We start from the raw sequence: 19,471 nt of genomic DNA on the forward strand, positions 1-19,471 counted from the left end.
TGCTTTGTGTGCTGGTGTGCAGTCATGTTGGAACAGGAAGGGGCCATCCCCAAACTGTCCTCACAAAGTTGGGAGCATGAAACTGTCCAAAATGTCTTGGTATGCTGACACCTTAAGAGTTCCCTTCACTGGAACTAAGGGGACAAGCCCAACCCCTGAAAAACAACCCCACACCATAATCAGGGCCAGACTGGCCTACCGGGATACTGGGAAAATTGCCAGTAGGCCGGCAAGTCTCCCTGCCCTGGGGCTGCTTGAAAGGCAGCGGCATCCAGAAAAAAATGGCTGCGGCCAGCCCAACATGTCAACTGTGCATGCGCCACTGCCGCCTCTCTAGAAACCGCGTACACGCTCAGGCCATTCTCAGGCAGATGTCTCATGTGCAGTGATGTGATGGCGCCGGGCGACCCCATTTTTAAATGTAAGGCACCTCACAGAATGGTAACTAAGACCCCTCCGCAACCCCTGGATCTCCTGTACCATGCCCGCAGCCTCTGCATCTCCTGTACCATGCCCGCATCCTCTGCATCTCCTGTACCATGCCTGTAGCCTCTGCCTCTCCTGTACCATGACCACAGCCTCTGCATCTTCTGTACCATGCCTGCAGCCTCTGCATCTCCTGTACCATGTCCACAGCCTTTGCATCTCCTGTACCATGGCCACAGCCCCTGCATCTCCTGTACCATGTCTGCAGCCTCTGACATGTCCTCCTGTGCCCCAAAATACATTCTGCTGCTTCTCCTGAGTATTGGGTTACACTATGTGTGAGACTTATTGGCAAGGGTGTAAATGTCCGCAGCCTCTGCATCTCTTGTACCATGTCCACAGCCTCTGCCTCTCCTGTACCATGTCAACAGCCTTTGAATCCCCTGTACTATGTCAGTAGCCTCTGACATCTCCTGTATCATGTCTGCAGCCTCTGCTTCTTCTGTACCATATCCGCAGCCTCTGCATCTCCTGTACCATGTCCGCAGCCTCTGCCTCTCCTGTACCATGTCTGAAGCCTCTGCCTTGCTTGTACCATGCCCGCAGCCTCTGCCTCTCCTGTACCATGTCCACAGTCTCTGCCTCTCCTGTACCATGTCCGCAGCCTCTGCCTCTCCTGTACCATGTACCATGTCTGCAGCCTCTGCCTCTCCTGTACCATGTCCGCAGCCTCTGCCTCTCCTGTACCATGTCCGCAGCCTCTGCCTCTCCTGTACCATGTCCGCAGCCTCTGCATTTCCTGTACCACATCTGCAGCCTCTCCTGTACCATGTCCGCAGCCTCTGCATCTCCTGTACCATGTCTGAAGCATCTGCATCTCCTGTACCATGCCCGTAGCCTCTGCATTTCCTGTACAACATTTGCAGCCTCTACCTCTCCTGTACAATGTCCTCAGCCTCTGCATCTCCTGTACCATGCCCGCAGTCCCTGCATCTCCTGTACCATGCTCGCAGCCTCTGCATCTCCTGTACCATGCCCGCAGCCTCTGACATGTCCTCCTGTACCATGCCCGCACAACCTCTGACATCTCCTGTACCATGCCTGCAGCTCCTGCATCTCCTGTACCATGCTCGCAGCCCCTGACATCTCCTGTACCATGCCCACAGCCCCTGCATTTTCTGTACCATGCCTGCAGCCTCTGGCATCTCCTGTACCATGCCCGCAGCCCCTGCATCTCCTGTACCATGCCCGCATAGCCTCTGACATCTCCTGTACCATGGCCGCAGCCTCTGCATCTTTTGTACCATGCCCGCACAGCCTCTGACATCCCCTGTACCATGCCCGCAGCCTCTGCATCTCCTGTACCATGCCCGCACAGCCTCTGACATCTCCTGTTCCATGCTCGCAGCCCCTGCATCTCCTGTACTATGCCCACAGCCTCTGCTTCTCCTATACCATGCCTGCAGCCTCTGCATCTCCTGTACCATGTCCGCAGCCTCTGCATTTCCTGTACCACATCTGCAGCCTCTCCTGTACCATGTCCGCAGCCTCTGCATCTCCTGTACCATGTCTGAAGCATCTGCATCTCCTGTACCATGCCCGTAGCCTCTGCATTTCCTGTACAACATTTGCAGCCTCTACCTCTCCTGTACAATGTCCTCAGCCTCTGCATCTCCTGTACCATGCCCGCAGTCCCTGCATCTCCTGTACCATGCTCGCAGCCTCTGCATCTCCTGTACCATGCCCGCAGCCTCTGACATGTCCTCCTGTACCATGCCCGCACAACCTCTGACATCTCCTGTACCATGCCTGCAGCTCCTGCATCTCCTGTACCATGCTCGCAGCCCCTGACATCTCCTGTACCATGCCCACAGCCCCTGCATTTTCTGTACCATGCCTGCAGCCTCTGGCATCTCCTGTACCATGCCCGCAGCCCCTGCATCTCCTGTACCATGCCCGCATAGCCTCTGACATCTCCTGTACCATGGCCGCAGCCTCTGCATCTTTTGTACCATGCCCGCACAGCCTCTGACATCCCCTGTACCATGCCCGCAGCCTCTGCATCTCCTGTACCATGCCCGCACAGCCTCTGACATCTCCTGTTCCATGCTCGCAGCCCCTGCATCTCCTGTACTATGCCCACAGCCTCTGCTTCTCCTATACCATGCCTGCAGCCTCTGCATCTCCTGTACCATGCCTGCCCAGCTTCTGACATCTCCTGTGCTATGCCCGCAGCCCCTGCATCTCCTGTACCATGCCCGCACAGTCTCTGACATCTCCTGTACCATGCCCGCAGCCTCTGCATCTCCTGTACCATGCCTGCAGCCACTGCATCTTCTGTACCATGCCCGCAGCCTCTGCATCTCCTGTACCATGCCGGCAGCCTCTGCATCTCCTGTACCATGCCCACACAGGCTCTTACATCTCCTGTACTATGCCCGCAGCCTCTGCATCTTCTGTACCATGCCTGCAGCCACTGCATCTTCTGTACCGTGCCAGCACAGCCTCTGACATCTCCTGTACCATGCCCGCACAGCTTCTGACATGTCCTGTACCATGCCCGCAGCCTCTGCATCTCCTGTACCATGCCGGCTGCCTCTGCATCTCCTGTACCATGCCCACACAGGCTCTTACATCTCCTGTACCATGCCCGCAGCCTCTGCATCTTCTGTACCATGCCCGCATAGCCTCTGACATCTCTTGTACCATGCCAGCAGCCCCTGCATCTCCTGTACCATGCCCGCAGCCTCTGCATCTCCTGTACCATGCCCACAGCCCCCGCATCTCCCATACCATGTCCGCAGCCTCTGACATGTCCTCCTGTACCATGTCCACATAGCCTATGACCACCTTCTGTACCATGTCCACACTTTTACCACTTTTAACCGGAACTTACTCATATATATATATATATATATATATATATATATATATATATATATATATAAATAAAAAACTCTGGTCCGGCCACATCTGGAGTACTCTGTCCAGTTCTGGTCACCGATCCTCAGAAAGGATGTGCTGGAATTGGAAAGAGTCCAAAGAAGGGCAACTAAGCTAGTAAACGCTCCTCATGATTTAGGTCCTCCAATCCCCTAAATCATGAGGAGCGTTTACAAGCGCTTGATCTATTCTCCCTGGAGAAGAAACGCCTGAGAGGGGACATGATAGCGATTTACAAATACCTCAATGGTGATCTCAGCATAGAAAAAAAACTATTAATTCGCAAGGAATGTAAGAGGACACAAAGCCATACAATGCGAATAGAGGAGAAGCGATTTAACCTCAGGCTACGCAAAGGAGTTTTTTACAGTAAGGTCAATAAGATTGTGGAACTCTCTTCCACATATGGTGGTAACTGCGGGCAGTATGGCTACTTTTAAAAGACTCTTGGACGTACATCTCCAAGATCAAAACATTCGGGGGTATGGGAAATGATTACATCCACACACACCTACACAGGTTGACCTGGATGGACTGTTGTCTTTATTCAACCTCAACTACTATGTAACTATGTAAAAGTACACCGAAGTACTGCAAAAGGTCCATCCTCCGAAGAGGAAGGGCCTCAACTAAGCCCTTAGGATGCAGGCCTCCAGACAAAGGCAAGGCACTCTACGGTCTACCTAGGCTGAAACCAGGTGGACACCACTCCTAAGAGACCAGCTGAAGCCAACACAAGGGCCACAGATCCTCTCTCTGACATCAGGGCAGGTCCCAGTATCCTGCACCATTCATCTCTGTTAGAAAAAACTACAAACCACACATGCAGTGCAAGTGCCAATAATAAATAGGAGCAAACATAAATAAAAGGTGCCAAGTGCAGGCCTTGTGGCGGGAATAAAGATTACCAATGGAATAGCCACAAGGCCTGCCCAAAAGAAGTGAAATACAGAAGGCAAAAAGACAGCATCAGCTACTTTATCGGCGACATTCTGCTCCACAACATTGCACCTCTAGGTGGCACTATTGTTATATCTCCTAACAAGACTGGGAGACGCACAATAAAATCTAAAATGGAATATAAATTATGTAAGATGGGCTATGATTAATGTATCAGGGAAGAGTGCACAGACACCAGCAGCAACTAAAGTGCTGAAGTAGTAGGGCATGTGAACAGTAAATGGAAGCCATTTGAAACGTCTGACAAATAAAATAAATACTGCCAGTAAATGGAAAGGAAAGGAATTTTCTTTTAATTACTAAGGAATCAAAGAAAATAAATAACATTGTTTTCTTAGAGAGATAGGCTACATACAGAACTCATGCGGTGAGGTTGCGCTGTGCATCATTCATCCCAATGGAAGGTGAATTTTCCTTCCTGAAAAGAACACCAAAGACGGTAGCCTAGCATGGATAGGGGCATTGGGTGGTCACCTGGGCACAAAATTCTTAGGGGTGCAAAATTAGTTAGGATTCGGGGGGGGGGTAGTTAGGAGATCGGACATTGCATGCTCCCATGCTGGTCCTCTCTAGTCCCAGATTCAGGTCCAGCTGGGCGGTTCTAGGTTGGAATAGCCAGAGCTGAGGAGAGCGAGAAGTGCTGAGTGTGTGGCAGGGTGCTACTTGGCACAGTTGAGGAAGGCTCTGATCTCTCTTCTCTTTTCAAATGCCAGCCTGAGGTGGAAGGGGGGTTATATGGAGTTGGGGTGTACAACTAATGGGTGGAGGGACTGGGTTACAGAATGGGGGGGGGGTGTATGAAGTTGGGGGGCACAATGAGGAGGTAAAGGGAGTGGGGGTTCACATTGAGACGGTGGAGTGGATGAGAAAGCCAGGTACACGGGAATTCAGGTAGAGCAGAGATTTTCCTCTTCTATATATATATATATATATATATATATATACACACACACACACACATATACATATATACACACATATATAATATATATATATATATATATATATATATATATATATATATATATATATACACACACAGTGCCTTGCGAAAGTATTCGCCCCCCTTGAACTTTGACCTTTTGCCACATTTCAGGCTTCAAACATAAAGATATAAAACTGTAATTTTTTAATTTTTTTGTGAAGAATCAATAACAAGTGGGACACAATCATGAAGTGGAACGAAATTTATTGGATATTTCAAACTTTTTTAACAAATAAAAAACTGAAAAATTGGGCGTGCAAAATTATTCAGCCCCCTTAAGTTAATACTTTGTAGCGCCACCTTTTGCTGCGATTACAGCTGTAAGTCGCTTGGGGTATGTCTCTATCAGTTTTGCACATCGAGAGACTGAAATTTTTGCCCATTACTCCTTGCAAAACAGCTCAAGCTCAGTGAGGTTGGATGGAGACCGTTTGTGAACAGCAGTTTTCAGTTCTTTCCACGGATTCTCGATTGGATTCAGGTCTGGACTTTGACTTGGCCATTCTAACACCTGGATATGTTTATTTGTGAACCATTCCATTGTAGATTTTGCTTTATGTTTTGGATCATTGTCTTGTTGGAAGACAAATCTCCGTCCCAGTCTCAGGTCTTTTTCAGACTCCTGTATTTGGCTCCATCCACCTTCCCATCAATTTTAACCATCTTCCCTGTCCCTGCTGAAGAAAAGCAGGCCCAAACCATGATGCTGCCACCACCATGTTTGACAGTGGGGATGGTGTGTTCAGGGTGATGAGCTGTGTTGCTTTTACGCCAAACATAAAGTTTTGCATAGTTGCCAAAAAGTTCGATTTTAGTTTCATCTGACCAGAGCACCTTCTTCCACATGTTTGGTGTCTCCCAGGTGGCTTGTGGCAAACTTTAAATGACACTTTTTATGGATATCTTTAAGAAATGGCTTTCTTCTTGCCACTCTTCCATAAAGGCCAGATTTGTGCAGTATACGACTGATTGTTGTCCTATGGACAGAGTCTCCCACCTCAGCTGTAGATCTCTGCAGTTCATCCAGAGTGATCATGGGCCTCTTGGCGGCTGCATCTCTGATCAGTCTTCTCCTTGTATGAGCTGAAAGTTTAGAGGGACGGCCAGGTCTTCCTAGATTTGCAGTGGTCTGATACTCCTTCCATTTCAATATTATCGCTTGCACAGTGCTCCTTTGAGGTGTTTAAAGCTTGTCCACAACAGTATCTCGGACCTGCCTGGTGTGTTCCTTGTTCTTCATGATGCTCTTTGTGCTTTAAACGGACCTCTGAGACTATCACAGTGCAGGTGCATTTATACAGAGACTTGATTACACACAGGTGGATTCTATTTATCATCATTAGTCATTTAGGTCAACATTGGATCATTCAGAGATCCTCACTGAACTTCTGGAGAGAGTTTGCTGCACTGAAAGTAAAGGGGCTGAATAATTTTGCACGCCCAATTTTTCAGTTTTTCATTTGTTAACAAAGTTTGAAATATACAATAAATTTCGTTCCACTTCATGATTGTGTCCCACCTGTTGTTGATTCTTCACAAAAAATTACAGTTTTATATCTTTATGTTTGAAGCCTGAAATGTGGCAAAAGGTGGAAAAGTACAAGGGGGCCGAATACTTAAGCAAGGCACTGTATATATATATATATATATATATATATATATATATATATATATATATATATATATATATATATATATATGTAGCACCCTACAGGTAGGTGCTAGGTAAAGTATAGTGGGCCTTGGCTGTTTAACAGCAGGGCCATGATTTAAGCTGGACTGTCATGTCTCCCAGGTGAGGTTACTGAGAGGGGAAGTCTCCCCACTGGCTCTGTTAGAGGATTCTCATAGGGCAGTGGAGGAAACCCAATCAGTGGCTCAGTCAGGCTTGTATCTACCCCAGAAGGCAGATTCTGCCGCAGAGGATTCTGGGAGTGGGTATAAGTTTGAAGGAAACGCATGATGCAGCGTCCTTGGCGGGAAGCAGAGTCCCAGGAGGGAGAGTACGGCTGTCTCTCCTCCTGTTAGAGGAAGCGGGTGTCCGGGGTGGCGGCCTGGGAATCCAGAGAGTGTGGAGCTGAGCTGCAGAGGGGGATCCGGTGTGCCGAGAACCAACGGAGAGCGAGAGGGGTCCAGTTCCAGGAAAGCCTACAAAGGTCGTGAGTACTGTGGATTGCCCCTGGGGGTCTGCCTAGTGTCAGAGGGGACCACTCTGGAGAAGGTTCTAGGGATCCAGGAGTCAGCTAGCGGTTAAAGGGGGTGCCTAGTCAGAGGACCCTGAAGTATTAGAGGGGGTACCCAGGTAGAGGACCCTGAAGTGTGAAAGGGGGCGCCTGTAGTTTGGGCCCTGAAGAGTCAGTGTACAGTGGGAAGTGTACAAGGTTAAGAGTTGCAGCAGCACAAGTATCTACACAGAGCTACCTCGGCTAGTGCAGGGATGGAGAGAGCTGTTCAGTGACTTTTGAGCTAAAACAGAGTGTCAGGAGTCAAATGTTCTACAGTCCTGGATCTTTTGAGTTAAAGTCGAGGGTCCAGCACAGTTTCAGTACTACAGTATCTTTAGGCGTCAGGAAGCACTGGTCGGCATTCAGCTGGCATCAAGAAGACAGCCCCAAGAGGCATTTTTCTTCAAGTGTCCCAAAGTGTACCTAGTTGAGCCAGAGGAGTATCCCACTTATTCCCTTCTCTCATCCCCTAATACAATAAAACAAACCAAACCAAAGATGCCGGAATGGTCATTGTCTCAGTTTTCACACCTGGGTTCACAACTCAAATGTGTTGGAAGTGTTACCGGTACTGATGGCAGACCCAAGGCCTGGAAATATTGCTACATATATATAATGGTGGAAGAAACTCAGGGAGTGCTAACAGTCCACGGGTTAGAGGGGTTCACAACTTAACTTGCCCCAGGTGCTGGCCACCTTTGCTACGCCACTGACTAAAGATGCAACACAGCACTGACAAACAGCATTTCTTTTGGTTAATAAAATAATTGACATGCTTTTATTGTAACTGTATATTACTTTTTTAATCACTGGGAAACTGAGGAAATGCTTCCTCCTTCCTGCAGCAGACTGGTGACATCATTTGAGCATAAACAAAGCCACTGTCTGGAGCTCCAGGTGTCTTTTTGTAGGTAAAAGGTAGAGCTTTTCTAAAATAATGATACTGTTGCTGTAGATTGTGACATGTCAAGACTGTATTCATTATGACGTCAATTTGATGACGAAACGTGCAAGGCGTTACCTCTAATGGACGCTAGCACGCCAGTACCACGGTTTATTTGATTTTATCTATGCCGGCTTTCTATTTGGAATATGTGAGTGTACCCTTATCATTATTAATAAATGCCTATCAGTGTTTAAGACGTACTACATTATTGACCTTCATTTCATCCTGAGGTTATCCATTCAACATACGTATTGGGATCCGTTAGCCTGTTTGCTGCCTGCCATCCCTGATCATCTGATGCCATTGCCTCACATGGCTACTTCAATGGGGGTTATGCATGTTTGTTGATTCATCTGCAATGCTAGCCGGGATCCGTTTGTCCATCTGCTGCCTGATACTGCTGATTATGTGTCATCCCTGCCTTATATGACCACTTTAAAGGTCTTTTTTGTCCGGTAAGCTGCTTGAACTTTCACAGGGTGACTGCTGTGTGCCAGTTGCCTTCTCACATTGGTGTTGGACGTCTCCTCTCCACTTTTATATGGACTTTATTTTTATGTTTAGTCTCCCTTAATTGGTAGATGAGTTTTAATGTTTACCTTTGTATTGGCGCTACATTTTATCCTTTATATTCTGTTCTGAGGTGTGTAATCTACCTACCCCGTTGGCTGCCTTATTTTACATTGATTTAGTGTTCCTAAGCGCAAAAATCTTTTCCCTTTTGCTAAGACTGTATTCATGTTAAAGTCCACTTTAAAGTGGTTATAAACATCAGACTTGCTTTGTTCCTCTTCTATTAGCATGAGTCACTTCTGACAAGTTTTTAGGACACCAAGAGAAAAATGGTGACAGGGTAAGGGATCATTAGCTGATTGACACCATCAGCTCTGTTTCCTGTGTGCTACTGTGTGAAGTGTGTGTGTGTGCAGGGCCGCTGATAGGGGGGACCACCAGCCCTCTTGTAGGGGGCCCGAGCACACAGGGGGGCCCACACAGGGAGGGGGATTAGTGATGGACAACAAATACAGAAATCTTCCTCCAGCACCTGAATCTGATCTCTGTCCCTCTCCTTGCTATCAGCTTTTATCTGATGAGAAAGAGACAGTCGTCTCTGACTAATCAACCTCCCTGTGTGGGCCCCCCTCCTAGCACTGGCTCTAATGTTATCTCTGCTTGGGAGTTTATTTGTAACTTTGTTTCTCTTCCTCTGTCTCTCTGATCACTGAGCTCCAACTGCCCAGCCTGTATATTTTTCTCATCTCATCTTCATTTTTATTCATCATCGTTTTTTTTCTAGATTTAGCAGGAATTATGTTATATTTGTGTCTGCTAATAGTGATTTTGTTGTAATTTTAGCTAAATATATCTTTAATATTTTCTTGGGGGGGGCCCTGCCAAGTAGTCTGTACGGGGTCCCGCGATTTCTAACAGCAGCCCTGTGTGTGTGTGTGTGTGTGTGTGTAGGGGGTGGGGGGGTCCCTTTCCTCCAATCAGCTGTCAGAGCTCTCTTCACTCTCTCAGAGCCCTATAGAGTATATTTCAGCTCTCCACCCCTTTTTTGCCAGCTCAGACAAGCTTTATAAATTCTGAACAGATGTAGAGAAGAGAAGACTGCAAATAAACAGGTACAACGTATGTAGGTGGATTTGTTTCATCTCTGTGCATCACCTAAGGCCAGTCACTTCATTGGCTATATGTAAGGGTTTACAATCACATTATGGCTACCCTTGGCAAAAAAAAATACAGTTGCCATTTTTGTCCTCTCTCACTGAATCCTATGTCAATCTATTGATAAGTATATAAGAACACAAGAACACTAACAAAAAAAAAATGATATTACTTCATGGACTCTTCCTCGGTATACAAATTCACATGACCTTTTGTTTCGAGTTATAAAGCCCTTCCAGCTACTCACAACTTTTACAACACCCTTACATAAGGATATTGCTGTAAACACAGCTTGCACCCCTTTGTCGCACATCGATGCCAACAGCTGTCCCAAACCTCCGACACCTCCCGCCGCAGTACCGGCATCGCTCTGAGCTGTGAGATCTCACAAGTCGCTTCGCCAAATCACACCTCTGACTTGTCATCCCAAAGTGTAATATTAAATATGAAATAGGAAGTTCATCATGAGAGAATTATAGGGTGGTTGTCTTCTGCAAATGCTAGCTTCCTGGGTGTAATATGGATCCTGTGGCTTCAATACTTTCCGATTCACTGACCTGGAGCAGGTATACAAATGTGAACTTATGTTGCTTCCTGTCCTAGGGTGACAACACTCACTGTGCTGTGTCTATGGGGGAGCAGTGTTGTCACTCTTGGATAGAAAGTGTATTAAGCCCATTGTAGGTGCTTTTGGCTGTGGACACAAGTCAGCATGGACACTCTGACCAGTCTGCAGTTACGCAGCCCCATACACAACAAACTGCGATGTACTGTATGTTCTGACACCTTTCTATCAGAACCAGCATTAACTTTTTCAGCAAATTGAGCTCCAGTAGCTCTTCAGTTGGATTGGACTACACGGGCCAGTCTTCGCGCCCCACATGCATCAATAAGCCTTGGCTGCCCATGACCCTGTCGCCAGTTCACCAGTTTTCCTTCCTTGGATCACTCTTGGTAGGTCCTGACCACTGCAGACCGGACAAGAGCTGCAGTTTGGAGTTTCTCAGACTCTGACCCAATACTGAATATGTTTTTAGCCCAAACTTACACTTTAACCTCTTGCCTGCATATGTGCAGCAGCAAAGAGGGTGGGCTTTAATGCCCACACCCTGTACATATGCATTTATTGGTGGAAAAGCTTTTTGTGCATGCTCACTGCACACTCCCAACACAGTGTCTGAGCTGTCAAAAACAGTTCTCAGTCTCTGCTAATGATTGGTAGCTGGCAGGACTGGCTCCTGATCATGTGACCACTGTGACACCCAAATGGTCACATGAACGACCAATTCTTCTCATTCTCCACCATAAAGACCCTGTTAAAGGGATGCAGGGACTGGGCAGGGAGGGGTAAAACAGACTTTGTCATTTTGCCTGCTCAGGGCAAGGTCACAGAGTCTCTTGAAAGCCGACCCTGAACTACTTTACTCATGTTTCCGGCAATCCACCACTGCTTCATTAAAGCTGGAAGGTGAATCCCGTGTAAGCTTGGGTGCTATCCTCCTTGTGTGATACAGTTCAGGCATAGAGACTGGCTGCTTTCGCCTGAGCACTGCATTATGGGAGGAGATGGAATGCTTCCCCATTGCCAGAAACACCGGAGAAATTGGCACAGAGCAATGCATTGATAGGGTAGCAAGGTAAAGGTAAGTATCAGTTGGTTGGCTGGTGGACGTTTATAAGACTCCGCACTTTCTCATGAATGGAGAATAATGACAGAGCCTCTTTAAAGTACTAAAGACAGAGCGCCAGCATGACAGCCAGGAAAGTAGCATGTTTAGAAATGGTCAACTATGGCATCCTTCATGTTTCTTTCATGAAAGGTGTACTCAAACTTTGCCATTTAGGAGTTCTAACCCTGTTGTGCCGAAACGCCTCCTTGTAGAAAGACCAATGTTTTGAAGGCTTTACTTCCCGATTATTCAAATTAGAATGCCTAAAGGCCAAATCCAATATTTCAATTTTTGGGTGGGTTCCAGCCATTTTTTCTTATCTCACTCAGAAACAAAAGGTTTCCCCAATGATTTATTAATTCTATATCACTGACTACTCATCGAGTAATGTGACATCATCACCTGGCATTGTAACGGTAGCGGTAATTGGGTGGAGTTGGGTATACTGATGGCAATACTTTACAACTGAAGTTTCCAAGAGATGTAGGAAAGTAGAATGAGATTGCACCAAAAAGTTTACCGCACTTTCACAGAGTGAAAACAGATCTTCATTATACATCATACAACCCAACAATTTAAATAACTGCCTCAACATGCCACCAATGGGAAAACAAAGAAACAGGACGAAGATCATGCTGAATAATGGAGGTGTTACTCACAGACACATTTGGGGATGCGGTCGCTCCATTTGGGGGTTCCGGTATCTCTGTTGTAACAAGTGAGTATCTCGCTGCCCTCCAGCGTGTAGCCCTCGTTGCAGGAATAATGGACATGAGAGCCAATAGGAAACCGTGGATCAAACGCCCTGCGGATGCCATTCGCGATCTCTCCGGGGTCGGCACAGTTTAGAACTAGAGAAAACAATAGGGAATATTGACCTAGTAGTATGGATGTCACGTATATATCCACCAATGTAACAGACATTCTTCCCCCTGATCACCAATGTAAGGAGCATTCTTCCCCGACCCTCAATGTAAGGGGTATTTTGCCACTGACCAGCAACATAAGAAACATTTTTACCCCTGATCACTAATGTAAGGAGCATTCTTCCCCCGACCCTCAATGTAAGGGGTATTTTCCCAATGACCAACAATGTAAGGAACGTTCCTCCCCCTGATCACCAATGTAAGGAGCATTCTTCCCTCTGATCACCAATGTAAAGGGAATTTTCTCACTGACTACCAATGTAAGGAACATTCTTCCCACTAATCACCAATGTTTGGGGCTTTCTTACTACTAACCACCAGTGTGAGCGGCACCACTGACCACTAATATAAGGGGCATTCTTCCCACTGACAGCTAATATTATATGTTCTTCCCACTGACTACATTACAAATGTAAGGGACATTCTTCCAGCTGGCCATCAATGTAAGGAACATTCATCCGGAAGACCACTAATGTAAGGAGCATTTTTCCCACTGACCATCAACACAAGGGTATTCTTCCCATTAACCAACAATATAAGGGATATTTTCCCATTACCCACCAATGTAGGGAACATTCTTCCTGCTGAGTGCTACTATAATTTACATTTTTCCCACCAGTCACCAATGTAAGGGGCATTCTTCCTATTGCCCCCAATGTAGGGGGCATTCTTTCTACTGACCCTCAATGTAAGGGGCCTCCTTTTCAATGACCATCAATGTAAGGGGCATTCTTCCCACTGATAACCAATATAAGGGGCATTCTTGCAAGAAGGTGAAATGTATCAGTTTCAACCATTTATGAGCAGGCCCTTAGGACTATGGGGGTAAAGTGCTGTAACTACACACAGGATTGACTAAAAGTGCTCACTCACTCTTCTCGCAGGTGGGAGGGGCATTGCTCCAGGACAAATCCCATTGGCAGGTCAGAATGTCTGAGCCAATGATGTCATAACCAGGCTCACACTGATAGGTGACGACTGTGCCACGGATGAGATCGGGGTGCGACGACGTCTTCCAGCCAGACTGAATGTCAGGCAACGCTGAGCAGGTGTCATTCCGGGGCACCTCTAGAGAAAGAAAAAAAAATCTGGAGAACTCCTTTATTTCATAATAAAAGCAATGGCCTACTCTAAATTAACAGTAAACATACATGAAATGTAGCTTTATAACAAAAAAAATGTAAAAAACATGTAGGCAAAGGTTTTATTGTAACATAGAAAAAAACAATGACAATGTTTGTATGTTTGTTGGTTTGAAAACTGATCTTTTTTTATCTTTATTTTCAATATTTTGAAAATAAACCTTCAGTACAGGAGGCTTCTATGGTGCTGTGCTTGCAGAGGGTGCTGGGCATTTTACTAAGAAAACCCAGCAGTACATGCTTACTTTCTGACTATCTCTCTCTAACTGACAACCCATAAGAATGCATTGTAAAAAGACTAGGACAAAGGGAAATTCAATTACCATAGGTTCTTTAAGATGAGGAGGAGATGTTTACCAGTACACATCTAATTTCTTGTCCAGTCACCCCAAAAAAACGACTGCCAACAGTCACTTTTTAAAGTGAACCTGTCATTAAAATCACTTTTTATTAATCAATAGGGTATATAACAACATTGTCAAATTACTCTATTGTTTTGAGTCTCTCTTTCTTGCCATAAATACAAAAAGTCTGCTTTTCCGCCCTCTCATGTGACCTAAAGCCTATGATCACATGGTCAATGGCCACCAGGAGCATTATGGGTGCTTAAGAGACTGCAGAGAGCACATAACCTTTGTACCTGGTGGAGAGTCCGTTACCTTTGAAGTGGATGATGAAGCCTTGGCTCAGGCTGAATACCGGGTCATTGGGGTCAGACTGGAACTGGATTGTCACATCGTTGGCGGAAGAGAAGAGGTTGAAGCGTTGATGGACTCCCATGTACTGTCCCAAGACACGTGCTGTGAGGTCATCACCATCGTAAACGGTCAAGGCATCGCTCCGTCGGATGTTGAGGCTGTAAGGAATGAAGAGGTCTACTGTATGAATATTGTACGTCTGGATAATATTGTGTGCATGTACCTGTACTTTAAATTTAGGTGTCCAAGCTGTAGACATGGCTCTGTTTTTGGAATGCAGCTCTGTATCTGAACTACTTTTCATATGACCCTTCAGCGGTACCAAAATGTAATACCCTCAACTGCTGAATTCCATATACAAGGCTGGTCGTTAAAAGCTGTTAGGGGTGCCTTCCATAGAAACAGCGGGTCTCTATCAACATGGTAGCCTTTAGTTCCCCTATAGCACTGGTGACTATTCAGTAGGGTAAAAATGATGCTTTAACAGCCAACCCGGACTAAGATAGATTAACTATTTTTAACCAGGGTTCCTCCAGAGGTTGCTAGGGGTTCTTTGAGCTGTGGTTGATTGACCTCCTATTTGGGGGTGTCTGCATAGTTCCAGGGGCAAGTCCACCTGGCAGAGCAGTGATATGGTGCCAATTGTTTTTTAGCAGCCAGTAAGGGTGGTATTCTGACTACCAATGGTCAAGGAAGGCATTCTTCCCATTGACAACCAATGTAAGGGGGAATTCTTCCGATTGACCACCAATGTAAGGGGGATGTTTTTCACACTGACCACCAATGTAGGGGGATATTCCTTCCACAGACCACCAATGTAAAGGGGTCATTCTTCCCAATGACCACCAATGTAAGAGGGTTAGTCTTCCCACTGACCACCAATGTAAGGGGGGCATTCTTCCCATTGACCACCGATGTAAGGGGGGCATTCTTCTCACAAACCACCATTGTAAAGGGGGCATTCTTCCCACTGACCACTAATGTAAGGGGGGCATTCTATATATTAACCACCAGTGTAAGGGGGAATTATTCCCATTGACCACCGATGTAGGGGAGGGCATTCTTCACATTGAACACCAATGTAAGATGGGGGGCATTCTTCCCATTGACCACTGATGTGAAGGGCATTTTCCCAATGGCCCCAGATTCATTTTTTTTAGCATGGAATCCCTTAGGCTCAAAAACTATTTTAAGGGTTCCTCTGGGGTAAAATGTTGAGAAAGTCAGAGCTAGAGAATGAAAGCTTGTATAATATTGATAGTTTTCCTGTCTTGAGTGTGTCTCTCACCATGGCAGTGGCAGTTAAACCACAATCTTCTGTTTTTGTCATGCATCCTACACCTTCCATCAACTGCCACTGTGCAGCTGGTAATCAAGTCATCCAGCAGAGGGCTGCAGTCCACATTAAGCTGATTATACTAACAGAGGTCAAGATAATGTGTGAAACCTAAAAAATCATAAATTATGCCCTAATTTATGCCCTATGTACAAGTCTGTCTTGTTCACTGGTCCTTTTTAACAGTAATATCAAATATCAATTTCTGTGATTCCCCTTTCATCATATGCACATAAAACTATTGAGAAGTTGAGCAAAGTATTATATTTAAATATGGCTGATAAGTAGTTAAAATTCATTCCTTGCAGCACGAGGCTCTGGGTTCAATAGAATGCTAATTTGAGATGCTATCTGGGTGGAATTTGTATAGTATGTTCTTGTACAGGTCCTTCATAGGTTTCCCAGACAATGAGCCTCCCTTTGGAGCAGAGATTGAGGTGATTGGTGTTATACTCCATAAAGAGAAGCAGAACCTGTTGGCTCCCTATACAATATATAAAACAAAGTTTGCTGCTCACATTTCTATCTCCAGCAGAACCCGGCGATCCTCCTGAACGTGGATACCCCACACGCAGTCCTGGCCCTTGGCGTAATTCTGGGGCCAATCCGGAGAAAGGATTACCCCAGCAGGCTCAGAGATCTCTCCCCCGCACAGCGCTATATCATGGGAAACAAAAAGCATGGTGGTTAGATCATGGATGGCTGTAGGGTTCCTGTCACCTACACCATTACTAAGGGGACTATATTAGGAGGCCACTATCTTGTGAGTCACTGACCTGCCAAATGGCAGTTTAAGTGTGATTAGACCTTCCTGGTAAATTCCTATATAAGGACCTGTGTTGACGGGTTTGTGGATTTGAGTTGATGGCATCAGTTTCACATGCTTCTAAAGCCATTCAGAATTCATTGATAGGTGCATTTGACCTTCTTCTGACCTGCATTTGACCTGCTTCAAATGGCTTTTGCATTCCCATAGACTTGTATAGAAATGAAAAACCCATCTGAAGCAAACAAAAGCCTTCTTTCAACACAGATTCCAAGGTCAGTGACTCTCTAGGTAATGAAACCAAGGATCAAAATGACACCCCTTATATATGTGAGTCAGCAATGGCAACTCCTGTATTTCTGTGATGACAGGTTATCTTTACTATTCTTCGGGCTGTAGGTTGTCATGTTCCTTGGACTGGAGGCACGTAGTGTATAATGTAATCTCTGTTTTTACTGTAGACTGTATTGTAGACAGCACTTTGTACAACATATACTGTACTGTACACTATATATTAGAAAGACCATGTATACTGTTCACTGTATTGAGTTCAGTACGCCAAATACTGCATTGTATACTGTATGGAAGACTTCACATTATTGCATTACAGATGACACATTCTAGACCATGCCCTACAGACAGTACATCCTAAACTGTGCCCTATAGACTGTGCACTATAGACAATACATCCTAGACATTGCCCTATAGACTGCGCATTACAAACAGTACATCCTAGACTATGTCCTGAAGACTGTGCATTAGAGACAGTACATCCTAGACTGTGCCCTATAGACTGTGCACTATAGACAGTACATCCTAGACTGTGCACTATAGACAGTACATCCTAGACTGTGCCCTATAGACTGTGCATTACAAACAGTACATCCTAGACTATGTCCTCAAGACTGTGCATTACAGACGAGAATATAGTTTTGGGGTCTTTCTGCTTACCAGAAAGATCGCCAGGTAAATGAATAGTGCTCTCTGCCTACCAGGGAGCAGGATCTATTGGTATGGTCTGCTCATGGTGCTCAGGTGCAGCTCAGCTTGTCTGAATGTTTCACACTATTCCAATAGGGACAGTGGCCGGAAACCTGAGTAGTGAGGGCACAAGCATTGTTACAACCCAGTGGCTATTGGCAGAGGAAAGTGCATCGGTACATGCTGGGTGACTGTATAAATGCCAAGGGCATATGTACTCAGAGTCTTCAGCTGGAGACCAGGGTCCTGGAGGGAGGGGGCAGCTTCCCCTCCTCTGTAGAAGCTGCTATGCGGCCTTGGGTAGTCAACCTGAGGGCCTGAAAGTTAGATAGAAGCTGAACCCAGAGGTCCTGCAAAGCTGACAAAAAGGGAGACACCAGGAAGGATCTGATTCTGCCTAAAGTGAGTACAGATCTGTGTCCTGGGGCCTGTCCCGTGAGGGCCATCCCTTCAAGTAGAAGAGTCAGTGGATGGGTGTAGTCAAGGGGATGCTAGAGAGTGTCCTAAGGATAAAGTCGTTGCAACAAGTCTGCTGCTGGACAGAGCAAGAAGACCTAATTCTTCCATACAAGTGGCAGTATGGTCAAAGTCTGCTTCCACAAGTTCCACAATAAATACAAAAAACTAAATACCCTGGACTGTTTATTGAGTACCGAGCAAACGGGAGAAAGGAGGGATATGTAAAAAAAAAACCCAGCAACTGTCTGCAGGTAATCAGAGGGAGGCCTAAGAAGTCAACACACAGCAAGCCCCACATGTGCTACACATACACGTACATCACATACTGCATCACACAGTATACATTAAAGACTATGGATTGTATATTGCCCTATAGACTGCACCCTGCATTTGACTGAGAGCCCATTAAACATAATGCATTATAAATGTGAAAAAAAACTTTCCGTGCTATCCCTGTATATAAACCACCTATTACTCAACTCTATATACTATAGGAAGCAGCTAGCACCACTGTGCATCCAACCAAGTGTACAAAATGCAATTTTTGTGACTATATAATGCATTATAGACTTCACATTGTAGCCTGTGGATTAAAGGTCACATAACCACACCCAGACATTCTTCACAATCCCCTCCTATGGCGTTGTATGTAAGGGATTTTGTTAGCAGTTCTCCCCACAGTGACCTCATTAAGGAAATGCTTTGCAATCTTTGCCATGCTAAAACACTCCATCATACTGTAGCTTTCTTCTTGGTGGTTTGAACATTTTGGTAAAAAAATGTAAAAGGGCTGATGACCTGGTGACCTTAAGATTTGGGGGGTACACTCTGAGACCCAACGATGGTCCTATAAGTGTGGACATTAGATGCTCAAGAAGTGTGATGTGATTATTAAGCACAGCGGAGGAATGGATCCTTCTAAACACGGTTAATCAGCCATCCGAGGTATTTTTAGAGATCTCAGTGGTAAATACATCTAAAAGTGTTTATGAATTCGCACTAATCTCCAAACGTGACACCTACTCCAGCCGTAAGCTAAATGAATGTGATGAGTTTAAAGCAATCCTTGGATTTAACTCCGCTGCCCCCGCTCGCCTCCCATCCTGCCACTTTTAGGCTGGGGAAATCTTACGTCGACTTTTCATCTCTATGGGAGGGAAGGAGTTAATTCTGAGCCCTACATTAGTTACCATGGCAACTAGAAATTGTTGAGAAACACAAATATATATCTGAGCACCTCCCCCCCTGAAGCTCTGTGTGGAGACGACATCTCAGGAATAGCAGGACTGAGATATGAAAAGCAGGCTGGTGTTGGGCAATGAAGGTCGGCCTATCCCGAA

General features: G+C 45.8%; 1 protein-coding gene across 1 annotated transcript in view; it reads right to left on the reverse strand.

Annotated features, from left to right (window-relative positions):
* Positions 1-19,471, reverse strand: part of SEZ6L2 (seizure related 6 homolog like 2) — a 73,243-nt gene that overhangs the window by 31,322 nt on the left and 22,450 nt on the right. The window contains exons 9-12 of the mRNA XM_082261240.1: positions 16,444-16,582; positions 14,551-14,747; positions 13,623-13,817; positions 12,483-12,674 (exon numbers count right to left, since the gene is read on the reverse strand). Coding sequence (XP_082117366.1) covers positions 12,483-12,674; positions 13,623-13,817; positions 14,551-14,747; positions 16,444-16,582 — 723 coding nt within the window. The remainder of the gene's footprint in view (positions 1-12,482; positions 12,675-13,622; positions 13,818-14,550; positions 14,748-16,443; positions 16,583-19,471) is intronic.

Source organism: Pelophylax lessonae (genome assembly GCF_965119305.1).
Source record: "Pelophylax lessonae genome assembly, chromosome: 6".
Lineage (NCBI taxonomy): Eukaryota > Metazoa > Chordata > Amphibia > Anura > Ranidae > Pelophylax > Pelophylax lessonae.